The 16,863-nt window shown below is 52.7% G+C and overlaps 1 protein-coding gene and 1 pseudogene across 2 annotated transcripts; one reads left to right on the top strand and one right to left on the bottom strand.

Annotated features, from left to right (window-relative positions):
- Positions 1-292: 292 nt before the first annotated feature.
- Positions 293-16,622, bottom strand: LOC128827045 (hepatocyte cell adhesion molecule-like). 2 transcript variants are annotated; one of them, XM_054010742.1, is made up of 7 exons: positions 16,467-16,612; positions 9,203-9,544; positions 6,919-7,212; positions 6,107-6,226; positions 5,066-5,154; positions 2,655-2,779; positions 293-1,251 (listed from the first exon to the last, which is right to left on the bottom strand). In XM_054010742.1, exons 1-6 carry the CDS (start codon positions 16,531-16,533, stop codon positions 2,663-2,665), a joined length of 1,029 nt encoding a protein of 342 aa, XP_053866717.1. In that variant the 5' UTR covers positions 16,534-16,612; the 3' UTR covers positions 293-1,251; positions 2,655-2,662. The 2 variants fall into 2 exon arrangements, with proteins under 2 accessions (XP_053866717.1, XP_053866718.1); XM_054010743.1 differs by lacking the exons at positions 293-1,251; positions 2,655-2,779; positions 5,066-5,154 and adding an exon at positions 5,560-5,899 and having other exon boundaries at positions 16,467-16,622.
- Positions 4,340-4,430, top strand: LOC128827576 (U2 spliceosomal RNA; annotated as a pseudogene).
- Positions 16,623-16,863: the final 241 nt, after the last annotated feature.

The following is a 16,863-nucleotide window of genomic DNA, read 5'->3' as shown; positions in this document are numbered from 1 at the left end:
CGAGCTTCAGGGCCTTCCCCACGGCCAGGTTCTGCCACCCTGACTCACTTTCAGTGGCACTTTGCTCCGAGCAATCCTAGTGATCCCAGCGGCAGCATCTAGCCCCGACTCTTTAACCGGGTCATTAATCTCGCTTCTGCCAAGTCACGCTCAGCTCCCTGGATCTTCCTCAACACCTCCCCCAGGTCTCAACCCGATTAGCCCTGGGAAGAGCCTGCTGCGAGTGTGATATTCTGTGCTGCTTTTCTGCCAGCCACGTGTAGCTTTGCCCCTGCGCCTTTCCGCCTTTCTCCAACGGGATCCAGACGGTTCTGCGGCAAACCGCAATCTGACTGCCGTTTACTCAGCCAGTTTCTACCGATCAGTGAATCCCCAGTACCCTCAGTCAGTCAACTGTAAATCAGACACACTCCTATCTTCCTCTCCTCCGCCGATAGTTCCCCTCCCCCCAAGCCACAGCACCATCTGCTCCTATTTCTACTTCAGAAAACTTCCCTTCCTCCAACGATCACAAAGAGAACAGGCCCCCGGATCCGATGTCTCAGTCACGTGTGCATCGACCCTGCAGGGCTAGCATTATCAAACGGAATAATAGATAAATAAATACATGGTGCATCCAAGTCCCTCCCAGCCCACGGCCCTGCCGCATCACGCAGCCAGAACGGTGCCTCCATCCCCGGGGAGCCCATTTTCCAACGTTGCTTCTTCAGTCATGCAGCTAGCGGGCCAGGCTCAGACGTGAGTGTTTCCTTCTTGGCGCGGGCCATTCTGCACCGGGGCGCGTTGCCTCTTGCCACCATCCTGCTCTGCGGTTGGTGAGGGGACGCTGCTCCTGCTGGAGGACAGTGCACCAACCATGGAGACGGGCTCCATCCGGTTGGCTAACGTCCTCTCACGGGGGGGAGAGCCGTGCTGTGTTCTCCCCCGGCCCGCCTTAGCCCGCACGGCCCTTTGCTTTTGCAGGCGCCAGCGCTGAAGCTGCATGTCCTGTTCCCTCCCAGAGTCCGCTCCTCCGCCTTCACTCGGGTTCCTCCTTCCCAAAACAGTTGCTGAGGGCTTCACACACGAGGTTCCGAAACATCAGGGTGGGGTGGGGAAGCGTCACGAGGCAGGCTCCAGAGCTGGAGAAGGTGTCTTCTTCCATTCGGGTTCATGGGTGGAACGGAGACCGTTCGGCTACAGAGTTTGAGTGGGGCACACATTGCACTTCAAAGCCCTTGGTAAGCTCTGATACGCCACCACATCTGGTTCCTGCGGGGAAAGAGAGAAGGCCTGAGTGCCTGGCCGGCATGCCTCCCCCCACCGCCTGTGTCCTAAATTATCGGCATGAAATGACTGATCAGACGGGCCCAGATTCTCCGCTGGTGCCAAACAGCACCTCTCCCCAGAGCTACACGGAGTTACCGCAGCTGATGACCTCGCCCCTCGCAGTACGCCCAGTCCCACGTTCCCAGGAGTGGCCCTTTTGATTGTTCTCTTTCTCTTCCCCACCCAGAGGTGCTGGAACTTGGGGGGCTGCCGCACCCCCCGGCTTGAAGTGGTTTCCATCATATACACGGTTGACAGTTTGGTTCAATGGCTCTCAACCCCCCTCCCCCCATCCTAACCTGCCTGTGAAGGAGATGGGGTGATCGGCCAGGTGGGATGGGAGGGGCTGTTCTCTTCCCTCCCGCCATCCGTCTCTCTGCAGTCGGTGGAAGCTGTTGGAGTTCAGCACCTCTGAAATGCAGGCGCTGCTGGCCAGGTTTTCAAGAGTGTCCCACCCTCAGCCAGCCCCGTTGTCTTCAGCAAGCAGGGAGGGGAGTCTCCATTGTTCTCAAGAAGTGAGGAGACTTCTCCGTTTTCCCAACAGGGGCTGCCGAGCGCTGAGCTCTCTTGAAAATCCAACACCTCCCACTGGGACCCAACACCTGCCCCGTTCCAGGACAGGGGCCACTTCTGAAAATGTGGGTCTAAGGCCTCGTCCGACTTCAGCGCAGCAGCGGGTCGAGGAAAGGACGGATTTGCAACCAGTTCAGTTAAACGGGTGCTAGCGCCCTGTGGGGACACTCGTAATCTGATTTGAAACTGGTTTGTAGTGAGTAAGTTCATCAGTTCCTCATCCAATTCAGCTAAATTGACAAACCGGATTTAAAATGAATTAAGAGCATCCACTCAGGGGCTTGCATTGGTTTAACTAAATTGGTTTTTCAAGTGGTTTAAATTAAGCCACTGTGACTTTGGCTACAGACAAGGCCAGTCCCTTGAGATGTGGCCCTTAGGAGGAAGCAGTTGTCCTAGCAGATAGAGACCTGGGTTGGGACTCAGGAGACCTGGGTTTTATCCCTGGCTCTGCTACTGGCCTGCTTGGCAAGTCACTGCCTCGCTCTGTGCCTCAGTTTCCCCATCCGTGAAATGGGCACAAGGATCCTGACCTCCTTTGTAAAGTGCATTGAGACCTATGGACGAGAAGAGCTAGGCACTAGGTCATTATTCCCATGCTGTAAAATGTCCAGTTCTGGGTAAACAGCGGCAGCTGCAGAAGAGCATCTCAACCCCTGGATGCGTTATCTGAGTCCAGCTCATTCTCCAAACCTTTCCAGGTCCTCCCATGCCCCGCGCTCTCCCTTGGCCACTTCTTTAAACACATGGACAGAAAGCAGCGTCCCCCTTACCTGGGGGCCTATGTGACCTCCTCGGCTGTATTCTCGGGAGTCCTGTGGACCTTGTCGTAGATGGTGGTGATTAGAGGCTCTTTCTGTGGGCTCCGCTCCGTGTTATTTTCCAGGTGACGTAGGGCCTGAATCAAAAGCAGACACGTTTGTTATTGGAAGGACTTTGCAAGCCGTTTTCTCTGCAGATGAATTTGCTAAAAATTCTCCCCCCAAATCAGCAAGGATTGAATGTGCCAAAGCACAGACGTCTAGCACCTGAGCTAGCAGAGCAACTCCATTAACTGGTAACACTTGTAGGTTGTTATCCTCTAGGCAGACCAGAGCGGGACATGACACACAGTGCTGTTACCTTCGCAGCAGTGGACATGGCTTCATCTCACCCCTCCAAACTCAAACCGCTACGCTAAATGAGGAAACCCTGGTAGGAACATTGTTTGTCTGAAGTGTTTGGTCCTCAGTCCTTGCAATGGGTTGATGTGTCTGTAACAACCCCACCATGGGTCCTCAGCATGCATAAACCCAGCACCTTCAGCCTCAAGAAGCACAAACCACATCGACTTGAGCTAAAGCAACAACACTGTTAACCATCAGCAGTAGTAGGTTGTTATCCTCTCTGCATACCAGTCACTAGAGGGACACATGGCACACTTGGGCAGCTGGGGTTCATGTTCACGTAACAATGTCTTGGTGCAGCATGCCAACCTGTGGCTGTACCAGTGCATTCTGGGATCCTGGAGCCACTGATCCCATAGTGCCTTATACTTCTGCTGTCAGCAACGACTACCGGGTAGTTTCCAGCCTGCATTGCGGGACAGGATGCATCTGAACCCTTGGGACTCCTGGCCTCTGCGTCAGTGTATAGACAAAGACGTGTGTGTGTGTGTGTGTGTGTGTGTGTAGATAAAGAGAGAGAGAGTGAGAGAGAAAGTGTGTGTGTGTGTGTGTGTACAAAGACTGTGTGTGTGTGTGGGCACCTCTCCACATTCCCCACATGTGCAGTGCCCGCCCGGAGGGCTCCTCCATGTGCAAACACAGCCAGAGGGCCAGCTGGCCTGCTCCCCTCCCGAAACCTAAACAAGGAACAATAAACAGGCCAGTGCGGATGCGGTGTAGGACGACACACTGAAGGCTCCTACGATCTGTCTTCGCCACACAGCACAGCCGGGCTCTGAGCAGCCACCCTGCAAAGCCCCGCCCAAGTCACTGAGTCCCCACTGGTGTTTGCACTCCCCACCCACGCCGCTAGGACTTCTGGGGACAGATCCCCTGGCCCTTTGCGCTGCTGTGAGCCCAGCCTCTCGGATTCTTTCCCGGTGGTTTGTGGGAAACTTGTCTGTCCTTCTGGGCGTGTAGGGGATTGTGGGAAGGCACCGGAGGGCTAGGCGGGCCGTAGCCTGCAGCAACGCCACAAAGCAGGTGGGGGACCAGCCTGAGTGAAAGCAGCATCTTGGCTCTAACCACCCCCTGCGGAGCCAGCTAGTGCGAGTTTGAAAGTGCCACTGAAGTCAGGTGAGAGGGTTGTGTGTGGACGGGAGGGTGTTAGGGGCAGCCTGAATAGGAGCCATACAAGAGACATACAAGGGTACCCCCCAGCGAGGTAGACATCCGGGGGAGATCACGCCTCCAAAGGGAAGAGAAGAGACAGACACACGGCAGAGAGAGCAACACCCTTCCAGAAAGGACACATGCTCTCTATGAGCTAAGATCAAGCGTAGTACCTGTTCTTATCAGTTTAATATCTGATATGTTCTTTATTTAAAGAATGGAGCAACACACAGAGAAGCTGTACGCGCACCCGAATGACAGCTGCAGCCCTGGAGGAGATGCACAAGCCAGACAGGGGAACAGCGTGCAGCACACAGGAGCATCACGTGTCCACGCACGCACACAACCCAGCCGAGAGAGAAGTCAGGCAGACACTTACGCACACCTCCCCGGGCGCAGAGCCGGACGCTCCCCAGAGGAGATGCGTGCACACAAACACACACACACACACACAGACCGAAGAGCGACACAACGGACAGAAAGGAGCAACGCACACGCCAAAGAGAGAAAGAGCCCACCCGCTACTCCCTCTCCTCCTCGCGCCAGGCAGCTGGTGGTTGACAGAAGTGATCATTTCTGCTGGGCAAAACAGCAGCACCTGTTGGCCGTAGCAAGAGGATGTAACTTCCTGCTCCGGCCCGCAGCTGACACAATAAGGATGTTTAAAGAGGGAGTCAGAATCCCTCTCCTAGAGAGCTCGCAGTCCAAACACACAAAGGGCGAGGATCTCTTTCCGACAGCCCTACCTGCTGCAGCACTTATGGCTAATGTCTAACGAAAGAGTCCCGGCCACCCCCCTGCACAAGGCAGTGCTGGGGCTCGGCGGGGAAGGCTGGGGCTGGATAACCTCAGCTCAGAGCACTCACCTGGTCATTTCCTTCGGGGGGACTCCTCATGATCTCAGCGTACTGCGGGTCGGACGGACTTTCTTCCACGGGGCCCGTGGGGGTGGCAGCTGAGGAAAGAGCAGGAGGTTAAGAGAGGAGCGAGAACAGCAGCCCGGAGCGTCGGGATCTTTGCCCGTCACGTCTGTCGTGAGCTGAGCCCCGCTGCACAGCTCCAAATCCACAGAACCACCCCCACGAAATCACGGGCAGGGAATCCACGCGAGTCCTTCTCCAGAGAAGACACAATCGGCATGTTTGATGTTAAGATGCTAGATCCCAGGTACATTCGGATCCATAGGCACTGACTTCTGCTCCCGCCGGTGGGGCTCGACCCGCCTCTGCCTCCAGCCCCGGCCCCATTCTAACCCCTTCCCCAAAGTCCCCGCCCCAACTCCGCCCCCTCACTGCCCCTATTCCGACTCCTTCCCCAGATCCCCACCCCGGCCCTGCCTCCTCCCCTGAGTGCGCCACAGTCCCGCTCCTCCCCCTCCCTCTCCCTCCCAACATGCCGCTGAACAGCTGTTTGGTGGCGGCAAGGCGGGAAGCGTTGGGAGGTAGGCGGAGGAGCGAGGACGCGGGAGCTTGGCTGCCAGTGGGTGCCCGTGGGTGCTCCAGCCCCAGAGCACCCGCAGAGTCGGCGCCTATGTTCAGATCATAATGAAAAAGGGGTTAAGGCCTTGACTATGCCGGGCATTGGGCCTATTCTCCCCGTGGCCAACTCTCATGAGTTTATCGTGAGCCTCGTGGTAGTTGGTGTGTATCTTAAAGCCCCAGCTCCCGGAGTCATGTGATTATGGGAGAGTCTCAGCGCTCCTAAAAAAAAAAAAAAGCCAGATTCTAGCCCCCGTTGCAGAAGAGAGTTCAGATCAGAGCCCTGCGCAGGACTATTATTTCATCCCACTCCCGCTATTACAGCAGCACATCCTACGGGATCCCAGTCCTGCCGCAGGGCTCTAGTTCAGACATCACGGCAGAGTCCAGCCCTGGTGCGAGTGGTGGGCTGGAAAGGGCTTTCCTTACCCGGGTCAGCCGACTTCTCGTTGTTCATCCGCCAACACCAGACGGCAGTCCCAAGGCTTAGCACTAACAGGAAGAAAGTCAGCACAATGTACCCCGGCTTCGAGAAGGACGTGTCTGCATCTGGAATGGCAGAGGGCGGAGGTTAGCAGCATCCCGCCAGGGCTTGTGGGTAATGAAGAGCCAGGGCTTAACGTCCCCTAGCCATCAGGCCGCGGCTGAAGGAGACGCCGCGGCTGGGGCCTGAGCCGAAGGGGAACCTTCAGTGGGTGTGGGACAGACCCTAGTGAGAAGGGGACTTCAGACTCTACCCCCAGCAAGGCCATTTGCTCCCAGTCATGGGGGTGTTATCTGGTCACAGGGTGCCTCTCTGAAGAGTAACCAGACCCAACAATAACTGAGCTGGATACAAACCAACGCCCCAAATTCCCTGAGGCACGCGGTCCCTTTCTACGCTGTGTAGCAAATGGGTCAGTGTTTCCTAGGGCAACTCCTCACGCCCCTCATCAAATCTGCGGCTCCCAGCCCCGTAGCATCTGGGCAGCACAAGCGAACGTAGCATCAGGACACCGTAGTGAGGTAGAGAGGCGGGATCGTCCCTCGTTTTTACAGACGGAAACTGAGGCACGGGGGGCGGGGGGGGGGGGGGGAGTGGCTGGACCCAGGCCACCTAGCAGGGTTAGTGGCTGAGCTGGGAATAAAAGTGAGGTCTCTCGAGTGCCAAGCTGGTGACCTAACCACTAGACCACACTCTCTCCCTGAAACAAAGCATCAGGTGTTGCCATCAACACAGAGACAGGCCACAAACCCCTCACCTCCACTGCGGCAGATGCTCTGCAGGTCGAAGGCGACGATCTTCTGATCCACAGGGTTGCTGACCGTGCAGGTGTAGGTGGCATTCAGGGAGCTGGGCTGCAGAGACAGCTGCAGTATCCTGCCATCAGGGGAGAGCTGGTGCCGACTGGGATCCAGCTCTTGGACCGGGTTCCCTCTGCCCCAGGAGATGCTCACATTTCCCTTCCCCGAGCCCTGGCAGTGCAGCGTGACGTTGCACCCCTCCAGCGTGCTGGTGAGCAGATGACTCCGGATCCGGGGCTGTGGCACTGGCTCTGTGTTCAAAGACAAGCGACACTCAGAGGAATGGGATACGCTCCGGTCACCGTGACAGCTGATCCCTGCTGCTCGGAGCCCCCACACCCCATTCACCCCGACCCCGACCCAGGGCAGGTTGGAAGTTCCAGAAGGGAAGAACGTGACTGAGCGCGCCCTTAATGAGGCAGAAATTCCTCGGGACGCAGGAGTTCTGAGCGTAACTCAACAGCACGATCCAGGGGATGGGCAATCACAGAGCTGGTCTACAGGAGAAGGTGAGGTTGACCCAGCTACATTGCTCAGGGGGGCGGGGGGGGAATTCTCACCCCCCGAGAGACGTAATTAAACCACCCTATGCCCCAGCATAGGCAGCGCTAGGTTGATGGAAGAATTCTTCCGTTGACCTAGCTGCTACCTGCGTCTGGGAGAGACGGATTGACCACAGGGATAGAACAAGCCCTACCGTGGCTGTAGCAAGTGTCCACACCACAGTGGCGGTGCCATTGTAGAGTTTCCAGTGTAGACACGGCCTTAACCTCACATCAGCATGGGGGGCGGGGAGAGGGCTGGTTCGGCCGGCTGTCCACAGTGGGGAAACTGGGCTGAGTTTTCCTTTGTGTGTTCATTCCTCCAGTCTGTCACCAAACACAAAACGCCCAACCAAAGCCCCGGGGCTTTGACAACAGAGTCAAAGATACGATCTCCCATGGAAATGCCTTTGTATCTCCAGGTAGACCTGCCATGGCTCAGTTCTCCCCCAGCAGCGCCAGGCAGGAACTAGAGCTCCAAGGTGCTAGGCGCTACATAAACACAGAACAAAAGGACAGTCCCCCGCCCCCCCAATGAGCCTGCCATCTCTTCCCTCCGTCCAGGGACGGCTCTAGCATTTTTGCCGCCCCAAGCACGGCAGGCAGGCTGCCTTCGGCGGCACGCCTGCGGCAGGTCCGCTGGTCCTGCAGCTTCGGCGTACCCACCGCCTAATTGCTGCCGAATCCACGGGACCGGCAGACCTCCTGCAGGCATGCCGCCGAAGGCTGCCTGACTGCCGCCCTCGCAGGGACTGGCAGGGCGCCCGCCGCGGCTTGCCGCCCCAGGCACACGCTTGGAGCGCTGGTGCCTGGAGCCACCGCTGCCTCCGTCTATCTCACCCCCAAGGGCCTGACCCCGGCAATGGCAGGTTTGCTGAGGACTCCAACGGGAGTGGAATCAGGACCCAAGTGGATGGGTTTTGCAACACACCCAGAAAGTTGATCCATCCAGCCTCTTAGCGGGCCCAGGTGGGGGAAGCAGGTTCGAGACCCCAGGAGCCCGCCTGGATGATTCCCTGCTGATAGACCCTTGTCTTTGTAAACCACGGGAGGTGCAGCAGCTCCAGTGATCTCCCTGCAGCAGATGGCGTGATATGGTACCTGGCCACCCGCCTTGTCTATCAGGGAGCCCTCGTAACCCCAGAAAACGTGCACTACAGCTGCTGGGATTGTACTGTAACAAACATGTCTGGGTCGTCCCAAGCACTAGGTAAACAGTTCACCTCCTGTTCACCTGGGGAAAGGGTGACGGGAGCCGTCTGGCTGCTCAGTCTAAACAATAAATATATGGAGCTATACCTACCTCATAGAACTGGAAGGGACCTTGAAAGGTCATTGAGTCCAGCCCCCTGCCTTCACTAGCAGGACCAGGTACCATCCCTGACAGTTTTATTTTTATTTTTTTACCCCAGCTCCCTAAGTGGCCCCCTCAAGGATTGAACTTACAACCCTGGGTTTAGCAGGCCAATGCTCAAACCACTGGGCTAGCCCTCCCTCCTGCTGGGTGACCTAAGGCATGTGCCTGCCCTGTGCCTCAGTTTCCCCATCTGTAAAATGGGGATAACGCTACTGACCTCTATTGTAAATTGCTTTGAGATCTACAAATGAAAACAGTGAGGGATTATCATTAATATCAGAGCTTCAGCCACTGTGTATTCCTGGAAACGCTGTTAGGTAATATCCATTTGTCGTCACTTACCATAGACCGCGAGGAGAAAGGTCTGTTCCTCCACAGTTGCTGGTACTATCTTAATCCGGGCCTCATAAACTCCGCTATCGCTCAGCTCCAGAGCCCTGATCCTCAGCGAGGTCTCGTTGTACTTTTCTAGCCTCTGCTTAAATCTGTCGTTGGGATCGGGTCGCTCAAACTTCCCCCCACTGAACTCAGCCAGCTGGAGCGTCACACCTGACCCAGCACGAAAGCTCCATTCGATTTCTTTCACCTTTTTCTTGGGGGATAGATCCACTGACAGCACGACTGATCCTCCCAGAGTCCCATTCACCTGGCGGCGGGGTGTTGGTGCTTGGGCGACCACGATATCTAAGAAAGAGGCAAGGCAGAAACGTTACAGCCTTCTAGCGTGTCACAAGATAAACAGAAAAGCAGCAGAGAGGAGGCAAACCAAAACATGGTTTTTAGTTTGCTAAATTTCCCTTCCAGGCTGCATCTCTTTTAAAAATAACCTCCCCTGCCCCCCCGTGTGCTCTCGATGGCACGGCAGGTTATGTCTACACTGAAGCCGGGGGGGGCGCATTTGCAGCAGACAGACATACCCGCGCTAGCTCTAATCTAGCTAGCTCAGGTACTCAGCGTCCCAGGCAGCTTCCACAGCCCATGGTGCGTGAGCTAGCTAGATTAAAGCTAGTGCAGGTCTGTCTACACCTGCCGCAGTCACACACCCTGAGGGCAGCGTAGACACTCGCTGAGAAGGGAAACGCCTCTGTGATGCATGGCTAGAAAGGGCTAAACAGCCTGCCAAATAAATAACCCTCATAAGACATGTGGAGAGATAATGTTTGTGGTTTTGTGTATTTACATATATATGAGAAGTTTGGACAATGTAACCAGCAGTCCCTGTCTGTGCTGTTTTCTGATAATTCAGAGGTTAAAAGAACATCCTGTCATGTAAATGAATTGTAAATGTGGGACATCTCGGCATTCATCTCTCTTTGAAATGTACTGTGAATGGTGGACGAACAAGCAAATGGCCTTATGTTAATGCGTATAGCTAAGTGCCGGTGACGGACCTCCTTCAAAGTCATCCTAATCACCTTTTGTTCCCTGAGGAATTCCAACTTGTCAAAAGACATGAAATTGTATAAAAGATCCTTGGTCCTGATTCTGTCATCTCAGATCTGCTTAAGCTTCATCAGGGGAAGTTTGAGTCGCAAGACTGAGGCCCCAGTTATGCTGGTACGCCCTGAATGTGAGATTTGGACATTGGACTTTAACCTATGAACTATTGCTGAAAGAACTCTCTGCAACTACAAAGCTCACCATCTCTGCTCTGAATCTGAACCTCAGTGAATCGAACTCATGTCTGTATGTATACTGATCTTGTAACCAGACCCTCTCTCTTTTGTTTTTAAATAAATATTGGTTTAGTTAATAAGAATTGGCTGTAGCGTGTATTTGGGTAAGATCTGGAACATTCATTAACCTGGGAGGTAACATGTCCGATCCTTTGGGATTGGTAGAACCTTTTCTTTTATATAATGAAATAAGATTTACAGAATTTTTCTTCAGATTTGACGTAGATACCTGGATGGAGGCCTGAGGCTGGAGAACTTTAAGGGAACTGTGCTGTTTGGACTTCTGAGTAGCCAGTGAGGTAATAAAGAAGCTGTTTTATGCCTTTTTTTATCTACTAGCTTTATGGGGATTGTCTGCCCCATTCTTTGCAGTTCACCCTAATTGAGGGACCACAGCTGGCCCCCACTAGGGGTCACAATCACCCCCCCCCCCCCCCGGGCAGCGTAGCCACATGCTGAGAAGAAAGGGAAACATCTCTCTGCACAGAGGGTTTGCACAAGGCACGCTGCACCACTGGAGTTCTCAGCATAGGGTTTCAGAGGGTGCTAAGTGGCGCTTATGCCCTCTATAGTGGCCCTTTGCATGGGGTACATTCACCCTGCACAAGTTTTGCCTGAGCCTGCAAATCTTTACTCAGGTGAATAGTCACGTAGGCCACAAAGGTGTTTAGGCTCCTGACTGCCCTATAGAAGTTAGATGGCATTTAGGCTTCTATGATCTAGACCGTAGACTGTGAGCTCCTTGGGGCAGGGACTGTCTTCGTTCTGCGGTTGTCCGGCCCCTCGCACAGCAGGATCCTGGTCCAGGAATGGAGCTGCCAGGTGCCACTGCAGAACAGATGGATAATAATTACAACCCCATTGAGGTCAAGGGCTTGCAGGACTAGATCCGCATGCGGAGACCATTTGGTCAGGGTAATGCATTTCCCCATATCCAGCCTCCCGGTTGCACGGAGACTTTCCCGTTGACAAGGAAACTGGCGAAGATTCTCAGCTCAGCTGTTTCTCTTTAGCCCACGCTCATCAGAACCGCTTTGGTCGAAAAGAATTGGAGCAGGAATCTCATCAGCCCAACAGCCCCTAAGATTTCGGGAAGGGCTCCCCATAAACAGGGCCAAGTCGCCTCGTTTTCCTCCTTTGCCCTTGTACCTGCAGAAAGACTGACAGCAGCGAAGCAGCTGGTGAGCTGAGACCCCCCTGTTGAGTTCAGGGAGCGTGTCTACACGGCCATCGTGCACCGTTCAAATACATTTTCGTTTGTGCTGGTCTGGTTGCGTGATCCTCTGCCAAAGCCTAGCCCTGAAATCACCTTGGACAGAGGGAAAACGAATGGTCTAGATTTTGTTTCTAGAACGACAAATGCCAGCCTCATTAAAAGCCAACTAAAGCCCAGCTGAGAAATCTGATATTTCTTTGGGATTTGGCCATCGGATCCCCCCACCATCTGGTGCATGTGCAAAATGTGTTGATAGGCACGTGTGCGCAGTGCAGGGGAGTTTCGCCCTGGGTGAAGAATGATCGCGGGCCAGCTCAGATGTCTTTGCTGAGGCAAAGCCTTCCTTGGAGTCGGCAGGGGCATATGTCCACACGGCGTAGATTAGCTTCGCTTTATTGAAGTGAATAGGCGCCCTCAATCCCCAGCAGGTATCCATCAGCATTGCTCCATTGATTGCTATGGGAATCTTCTGATTTACAACAGCCGCGAATTTGGCCCTGGATAAACAATAGCTCACCCCTTTCACCCCTTAGGACTGGCTAGCTCCTCGAAGCTCCGTCGAGCTCAGCCAGGAGGCAGGAGGCACTGGGTGAGGTTCCCAGGCTGTGCTGTGCAGGTCAGACTCCATGTCAGAATGGTCCCTTCTGGGGTTAACAAAAACCATCTATAGAAAGGGATCATTTCACCCACCACCAAAATGCAGCCACCTCTGGGGTAGGAGAGGGAAGCTGTTTAATACCACACCAGGGTTTCCTCCAATCTGATTTGAAAAGCGTGAAATCAGCCTGTCCGCTGACCAGGTCTAGTCTCATCCAGCTCTGGCCAGAAGAGAAGGTGCTGGAGGCTGCTGGCCTCTCTCCCCAGCTCAGGAAAGGCTCCCACCAGATCCAGCGCCACCAGCAAGCGTCAGAAAACCCAGAATAAAACAGCATCCTGTAAACCCGGCCGCTTCCTGGCTCCAGCTCAGGGGCTTCTGGCAGCTCTTCCCCGGGTCCCCTCCACAGGCCAGTCACTTCCTATAGCTTCCCTTCCTACCTTTGCTCTTTCAGCCTTTATCGGCATCCCCTGACCCCCTCCCAGCTGGGTGTGATCATTCCGGCCCCCCCAGGCCCAACTCCCGTTACCAAGAATCGAGGTTAAGGAAGCAGCTATGACCCGGGATGCCAGGCTTCCTCTGTGAGCTTGGACACATCATTTAGCTCCGGATCTTCAAAGGTATTTAGGTGCCTAACTCTCACTGAAATCATAGGTGCCTAAATACCTTTCACAACATGGGCGGCCATTGCTCTGTGCCTCAGTTTCCCCATCTGTAAAACGGGGACAGTCGCACTGCCCTGCTTCACAGGGGTTTGGTGAGGACCAATCCATTAATGAGTGTGGGATGCTCAGATATTAAGGTGATAGGGGGCCATGAAAGTACCTAGGATTTATAGTTTTAACCCTGGTGCCCTGACTAAATTCCAACTTGGCCGCAGTCTTGAATAATGTTGCTGTGTGCTGTTAAACAGCGGCCCTACCCCACCCCAGAGGTGGGCGAAACGATCTCTGGCTAGAACGTGTTAAGTCTTTGGGATGAAAGGTGCCACGTTATTGAATTTAAACCTAGTCCCACAAGCCGTGATTTCCCTTCTCTCGCCGCCAGCTTGGATGTGGAGAAGAAAGCGCTGTGCCTGTGTATTAAAGAAGATTAAATACCGACATCAGAGAGTTTACTTCTTATAAGCCTTCCCGCAGCCCACATTACAAGCTGTCTCTTTGCATTGCTTTGTACACATCTCTGCATAAGAGGGGCTTTTGTTATGCTGATCCTATTGGTCTGAGACTTCCTTTGATTTTCTTTTTCTTTTTTTTTTTTAAATCAGTGCTTTAACACTCTTGTGGCTTTCCTGTGATTTAGCTCCCCTTGCATGTCACCTGTGTGAGGCTAGCAGGTTTACGGTGATTGTACAGAGAGGAAGAGACACCTGGTGGTTAGGGTGCTAACCTGTAATGTCGGGTCCTGACTCAGGAAAGTCGCTAAGCACGGGCTAAAGGGTCAGATTTTCTCCAGAACTCAGGACCAGATGTCCCAGCACTCACACCTGGGGCTGGACTGTCTGGAGGGCACAGTGCCCTGTGGAGATCCAACGTACATATCTGAACATCTAGCCTCACTTGTGGGTATCGAGCCCTTTTGAAAATCCTGGTCTCTGGGTAAAATCCAAGCCCCCCACACAGCTCCCATTGACTTGAACGGGGACCTGGGTTTCCACCTGCGGCACTTCCCTGAATTAGGGCCTTTGTCAACAGGCAGCACAAAGTGAGTTGGCTTGGGCTGGGGGCCGTTTGTCATGAATCCCCACCCAGGAAGGCAGACGAGGCCCCAAAGCCCTAAACCAAGTTAATTTGCCTCATCAGCATTTCCAGACTCTTGGGTCAGATCCACAACTTGAAAGCTCTGAGAGCCGATCTGCACCTGCCTGTATCAGGGACATCTGTGGCTCCAGGTGTGTTATTTTTGTTTGTTGTGGAAACATGAAAAGTAACATGAATTAACCACCTAGGCCCAACTAACTGTGTTGACCAAACACACATGAAGGCACCAGGCCTAGCTACATGCACGCTACTTCTCTGACTGGCTTCAAAAACGCAGAGTTCAGGAAACACCATTCAAAGGCTTGCAAACTATTTAACAGTATACTACTCTATTCCTGGATGCAGCAGCCCCCGCGACGGTAGCACCTGAGTGCCTCAAATCTTTAATTTATTTAGTCTCACAACAGCCCTGTGAGGCAGGGGAGGGTTGGTACCCCTGTTTTACAGATGGGGAAACTGAGGCACAGAGAGACTAAGTGTCAGACAGGAAGTTTGCGGCCGAGCAGGAAATTGGTCAAACACCATTTGACTGGTGAGAATTGGGTGAAATCCTCTGGCTTGTGTTATACGGGGGACCAGACTAGATGATCAAAATGCACCCTTTTGGCCTTAAAATATATGAATTAAAGTTTCGGGCTAGGGCGCTAACCCCTGAACCATCCTTCCTCATCTCTGGAGCACTTGGCTTTATTAGTGCTTCCAACTGTATATAATTTTAGGGATGTTCATCAAGATCTCTGCAAAACACTGCTTGCCACTGTCCTCATCCGTTCTCAGGCCAGTTTACCAGAGGCCAGTAGCTCGACTGATGCGTGGGGCTTGCGATGATACTGACATCCGCTTTAGAAGAGGCAACCATTCTACAGCGACATATTTGGTCTCAGCGGCTCCGTGTGCCGCTGCCGCACCATTGTTCAGGATAGTCTAAGGAAATGGTTTGGAAAAACCACCCTGGCTGGGTCACTTTGCTACAATGAAATCGTTTCCTGAGTCTGTCCGCGTGGTGCGATTTTTATCCTGTTTACCCAGAAGTTGTTTGGAACAGGTTAATCTTGGTAAATCCCTGGTCTCAAACTGGAAAAAGCTGACTGCTCATGGGGGAAGAGTGGATCATAACAGAAAGGTCTAAGAGTTGAAGGGGAGAAGCGTAAATACTATGGTGCCATAGGAAACTCTAAGATAGATCAGCTAGCAGGACAGATAAATAGATGGGAAAGATCACTGAGTAATGATGAGAGATAGAGATAGATGTAGTATGTCGTTAAGCATTATAACTGATTTGAACCAAGTGATCATGGTGTATTTTGTACATGGATCAGTCCAATTCCGGTCTAATGAAATGACAGCAGGGACGTGCAGTTGTTAAGAGAGATCTGCGTTTGTTCAGTGCTAACCCATTTTTGGTTGCGGCTCATTGCTACAACAGACCTATGTCCTATACAATTGTGCAGATAGAGGAGAACAAAGAAAGCAATTGGGAAGTGCTACATCATCAGAAAGGTCTTTTCATCTTCCTCATCTGCACGGCAGAATCATGAACCTGGGGGTTGAGACAAGCATCCTTTTAAAAAAAAATGGTGACATGATGTTTTGCAGCAGTATATTCTGTAAAAACAGCAAGTTTTAGGAACAGAATCTCCCTGCTGATCCGTCCCTGCTATTAAATGGTTTCTCTAGGAACTGCGGCTTTGGTGAGAATTATTAGATTTGTGGATTAGCAAAGTGAGAATTAACGGAGGTTCTTCTGTCTTGTTTTACATAAGAGCCCAAGCTCTCAGCTGGTATAAAATGGCAAAGCTGCACTGGGTTCAGTGGGTCTACAGCAGTTTATACCAGCGGGGCATCTGGCCCATAACGTTCATGAGCTGTTGATAAAAATCTGATGATAAATTCGCCGAGACTAGTCTCCTTTCCTCAGCCACCTGAAAAATCAACAACCTAAGGAAGAAATCCCGATTGTCAGCCTCGTTTATTTCTTTGGTGACACAGTTATACATTCTTTGAACAAAAACCCCACACAATCAACTGGATTAGATAACACTCTGGAAAATATCTAGCAATGAATCTGCAGTGGGTGAAAATAAATTGGTCTAATAGTGGTTACACCTCTATTAATATATCTTTAATATTCCACTCACATTAATTTAACATTCAATAACTAGCTAATCTAAAAAAATGCACAGAAACCTGCCATAAAAGCATTGAAAACAATTTACCATGGGGGAAAAAACATACCAGCTGGTTCTCCCTTCAGTCTCCTGCTCTTTTGCTATAAATTCTTACATTATAGTATTCCTTAGTCCTTGTGCCACACTCTGCCCTCTGCGTGTACAATTTAAACCAGTTCTGGTTCACCTACCTGGAGAGACGCTGATCAGCATCACTAGCAAGAAAGGGAGAGAGGGTTTTTTGCTGGCCACCTCCATGTCTTCACTGCTCTCTGTGCGTCTCTGTGCTGATCCTGGTAGCAGAGGCAGAGGCTGGGAGGTGGGGAGGAGCAAAACTGCATCATGGCACACCCTCTAGGGGTCTGTGCATGCAGGAGCTTAGCACCGCTATTAATTAACTGATTATCCATTGGTACACGATGGAGCATGCAGGGCAGTGGTCAGTGCATACAAAAAATCATAATTGCTTCTCTCACGGCTGGATTCGCAACATGGCCCTTCTGCCAGGCAGTCGAGAGCTTGCTTATAGCCAAGTATTGAGTCCTGGCTCGTTAAGGAATCTTACATCAGGACAATTAAATTGTCACC

Source organism: Malaclemys terrapin, chromosome 21 (genome assembly GCF_027887155.1).
Source record: "Malaclemys terrapin pileata isolate rMalTer1 chromosome 21, rMalTer1.hap1, whole genome shotgun sequence".
Lineage (NCBI taxonomy): Eukaryota > Metazoa > Chordata > Testudines > Emydidae > Malaclemys > Malaclemys terrapin.
The sequence above is the reverse complement of the archived record's forward strand: the minus strand, read 5'-3'. Positions and strand labels throughout refer to the sequence as shown.

Excerpts from the sequence above, each read along its gene's own strand:
- LOC128827045 (XM_054010742.1), bottom strand. The coding sequence starts at position 16,533 with ATGGAGGTGGCCAGCAAAAAACCCTCTCTCCCTTTCTTGCTAGTGATG. Across the intron at positions 6,227-6,918 it reads GAGCATCTGCCGCAGTGGAG|ATGCAGACACGTCCTTCTCG; the intron begins GTGAGGGGTTTG and ends CTGCCATTCCAG. Across the intron at positions 5,155-6,106 it reads CGAGAAGTCGGCTGACCCGG|CTGCCACCCCCACGGGCCCC; the intron begins GTAAGGAAAGCC and ends CTCTTTCCTCAG.